The sequence below is a fragment of the Ruditapes philippinarum genome, unplaced genomic scaffold (assembly GCF_026571515.1).
Source record: "Ruditapes philippinarum isolate M1 unplaced genomic scaffold, ASM2657151v2 ctg285_1_1_1_1, whole genome shotgun sequence".
In the NCBI taxonomy this organism is placed as follows: domain Eukaryota; kingdom Metazoa; phylum Mollusca; class Bivalvia; order Venerida; family Veneridae; genus Ruditapes; species Ruditapes philippinarum.
This window is the reverse complement of record NW_026858036.1, coordinates 434,339-437,632: the sequence shown is the minus strand read 5'-3', so window position 1 is coordinate 437,632 and position 3,294 is coordinate 434,339. Positions and strand designations below refer to the sequence as shown.

At 29.2% G+C, this 3,294-nt stretch overlaps 1 protein-coding gene across 1 annotated transcript; it reads right to left on the bottom strand.

Annotated features, from left to right (window-relative positions):
* Positions 1-2,914, bottom strand: LOC132751887 (transmembrane protein 205-like). Its single transcript, XM_060742096.1, has 4 exons — positions 2,671-2,914; positions 2,003-2,172; positions 1,466-1,629; positions 1-939 (listed from the first exon to the last, which is right to left on the bottom strand). Exons 1-4 carry the CDS (start codon positions 2,727-2,729, stop codon positions 634-636), a joined length of 699 nt encoding a protein of 232 aa, XP_060598079.1. The 5' UTR covers positions 2,730-2,914; the 3' UTR covers positions 1-633.
* Positions 2,915-3,294: the final 380 nt, after the last annotated feature.

Here is a 3,294-nt window from a genome sequence, read left to right as displayed (position 1 = left end):
TAGAAAACAATATATATTTTATATATTATAAAAACATTATCAATTCTTACATAGATAAAATATCAAACAATGGACGTATCCGTATATTTCGACAAGGTAGACATTGCATAAAGGTGTACAAATGTATATGTCATTCTATGAGCAGATTTAAAATAAATGAATGTATAACTAGTATCTTAAAATAGTAATATAACAACAAGCGGCAAAATTAACAAACCTTCAGCTAGATTTATTCTACAACGTTATTATTCTTTAAAGTATCATTTTGATATGTTTTCTCTTCAATTCTTTTAAGAAAGATTCTACATCGTTTATTACTTATTTCAATATGAAATATTTAATTCGATTCTGTCATGTAATTTGTTAATAGGAAACATGTCATGGATGGCGTTTACTTAATCAAAATTATTTTGTGGCAACTTTCAATAAATTTGTATAGCCACATCAAATTTACGCATGCCTTTCGGTAGCAAGTCAAACATCTTTTGACGAGCTAGATAATCACCTAGCTAACACCGATGAAATTATTTTTGAGATCAGTATAAATATTAGGCCAAACAGACCTGTAGACTAGACGTTAAGGATCATTTGCAACACAATATCTTGCATGCGGCATATAATAATACGACAAGATCATAAGCAACACGTACTATCTAACTTAACAAATAAACTTGCTAAATAATGTAAATACACAATATTACATATAAGTGTGATGACATTAGCGACACCAGAAACACTATGAAAAAGTCTAAATGTTCTGTAATGTTTTGCGTACTTTGGATCTTTCTTCAGCTCTGTTTTATCACAATATCCGACAACATAGGCAACACCTGAAGATTTTTCTATTTCAAAAACACTTATCATGGCTTCAACGATCCTTGGGGCAATGTAAAAACTGTTGACGAATGTTGATACTACACATATGCATAGTCCCAGCAACTGAAACATAGAATTATAATGATGATTATCAATTCACATAGATGTTTATATAGCTGCAAAAGAAATTCTAAAAATACAAGAATACCGCTTGGTATAATGTGAAGAAAATATGTTTAGATATAGCAAAAAATTATATTTATGTAAAGCAGATGTCAGGAAACCTTATTGCTGATATAACGTTGTTGTTTACATATTAAAAAATATCCCGATCGCATTTGAGTGCTAAACAAATTAACATCACATAGATTACTACGTTACAGTATGTCATGTAATGCAATGTCACTACAAGTGTTCTTTTCTTTAATCAACATATTTATCTAATTTTTGATATTTCTAATAAAGCCGTATTTACAATAAGTATTTTTATATATAATTAAACTATTGTTAACACTAAACATGCCATCTATATGCTTTGTCTGCGTTAAGCTATATAAGCAAAATGCCTTCTTTAAGAATGTTAATAAGCCAATGGTCAAAAATTGACTCTGAAATTATTCAATTTTCAATTGATTTTCCTAATGTTTACCTGTTTCGATTCTGATGACGATAAAGTAGAAAACGGATGTCGTACAACAAATGTTAGCAGAGTGATGCATGAAAGAATCAAGGTTGTTGTGAAGTACAGAGGAAACATTCTACTCTGTAAATGCCCGAACATAATTCTTGGTAGACTGAAAAACATCGCGAATCCTGGAATAAAAGATTGAAAAATAACATAAAAACTACTGATAGCATAAACAACCTTTTATAACGAGATACCGATGCAATTTGCTTTCTGTTAGTAATGAGCACAAAATACACATATAAAATGATAGTATAAAGTGTATTATCTGTAAGCAATTGATATTAGTTGTATTAATAAAACATTTTCAAAAACAAAACAAAAATATCGACACTAAATAACTGCTAAAAAGCGAGTTTGTCATATGCTTCCGTTGTCGTATGTTTCCGTTGCTCAAATATACATCAATCTTTACGTTTCAAAATTCTAAATTGGTTTATAATGGACGAGAAATAAATTATAATGTTTTTATTTGTTAAATAAAAGATAACAATAAACTACCTGCTACAAATGTGACCCAGCATTGTGCCCCGAAATGTGCGGCAAATGAAAGTAGATGTAGAAATGCGATATGTGAAGACTTGTTTGCTGATGATTTAGTTGCCCCAGTTACGATGGCTGCTATTAGTACCACAATCGATAGCAATGAACAGTAGCGTCCAAACTTCGAGCTATATGAAATTATAAGATATATGTTAACATAAAATATATTGATTTAGAAACATTCATAGCGGTACATTCATATTTTAAAGCTACCAAATAAATCATTAAAAATGAAGAGATAAAATTAAATTAAATTAAAAAATAAACAAAAAACCAAAACAGCAAAAACATAAAAATAACCATACAAACGCACACAAAAACACGCACACACAAACAAAAACAACCAACAAATAAATAATAAATAAAGAAAATGAATGAATAAATAGAAAAAAAGACAAAAACATACAATATTATATTGTTTAACTTCATCGTAGATTAAAAGAAACGCAATAAAAAGGGATACGGCATCATTTCCTCGAAGAGGAAGGAAAAAACATTCAGAAAATAATGATATAAAACAACAAAATAAATATGATTACTTTCGATTAAAACTTGATTTTAACTTAAACTTCATCATTGGTAAAAGCCACTTTTAACAACATAAAAACAAATGCATTCTTACATACCATGATGATTTTGTAACACAAACGCTCTGTTCTAGATGTGCCGCTATTTTATGTCCCATATCAATAAACGATAGTATTATATCCCGATAAAATAACTAAAATTACAATGATAATTAAAAGAAATGTATGATATTATAAACACCGAACTTGAAAGTTCTATTTAATTTAACTTTTTAATTATATAACAGTCTCTTTTCAGTGAACGTAAAGTATGAACTGTTTGAACTCGCTAGAGAGAATATGCCGATATATTGCAACGCGAGTACTTATATACTCTCGCTTCGGAATACGACGAACGCAAATATATCTATATTTAGTACAATCTTTTCATGCGTAAGATCGAAATGTCAAGTAACGCAGCTGTTCACCTTTTGATATCGGACTTAATTGTAACCTCTCGTCGCGTGGCTGATATCACGTACAGTTACGTTTCTCTTAGTTATATTTAATTAAAGAAATGAAATTAACGGAAAGTACAGTTCTAATCATATTATAGATCATACCTTATGATAATATAACTACTTACGTCTCTTGATTAATTTTCTAAATATCGAGGTTTTGATGTGCAAAAATGACAAAGTGTTTCCATAAAAAGACGAATACCATAATAAGACGAATACTAAA

Excerpts from the sequence above, each read along its gene's own strand:
- LOC132751887 (XM_060742096.1), bottom strand. The coding sequence starts at position 2,729 with ATGGGACATAAAATAGCGGCACATCTAGAACAGAGCGTTTGTGTTACA. Across the intron at positions 2,173-2,670 it reads TGTGTTACAAAATCATCATG|CTCGAAGTTTGGACGCTACT; the intron begins GTATGTAAGAAT and ends AATTTCATATAG. Across the intron at positions 940-1,465 it reads CGTCATCAGAATCGAAACAG|TTGCTGGGACTATGCATATG; the intron begins GTAAACATTAGG and ends TCTATGTTTCAG.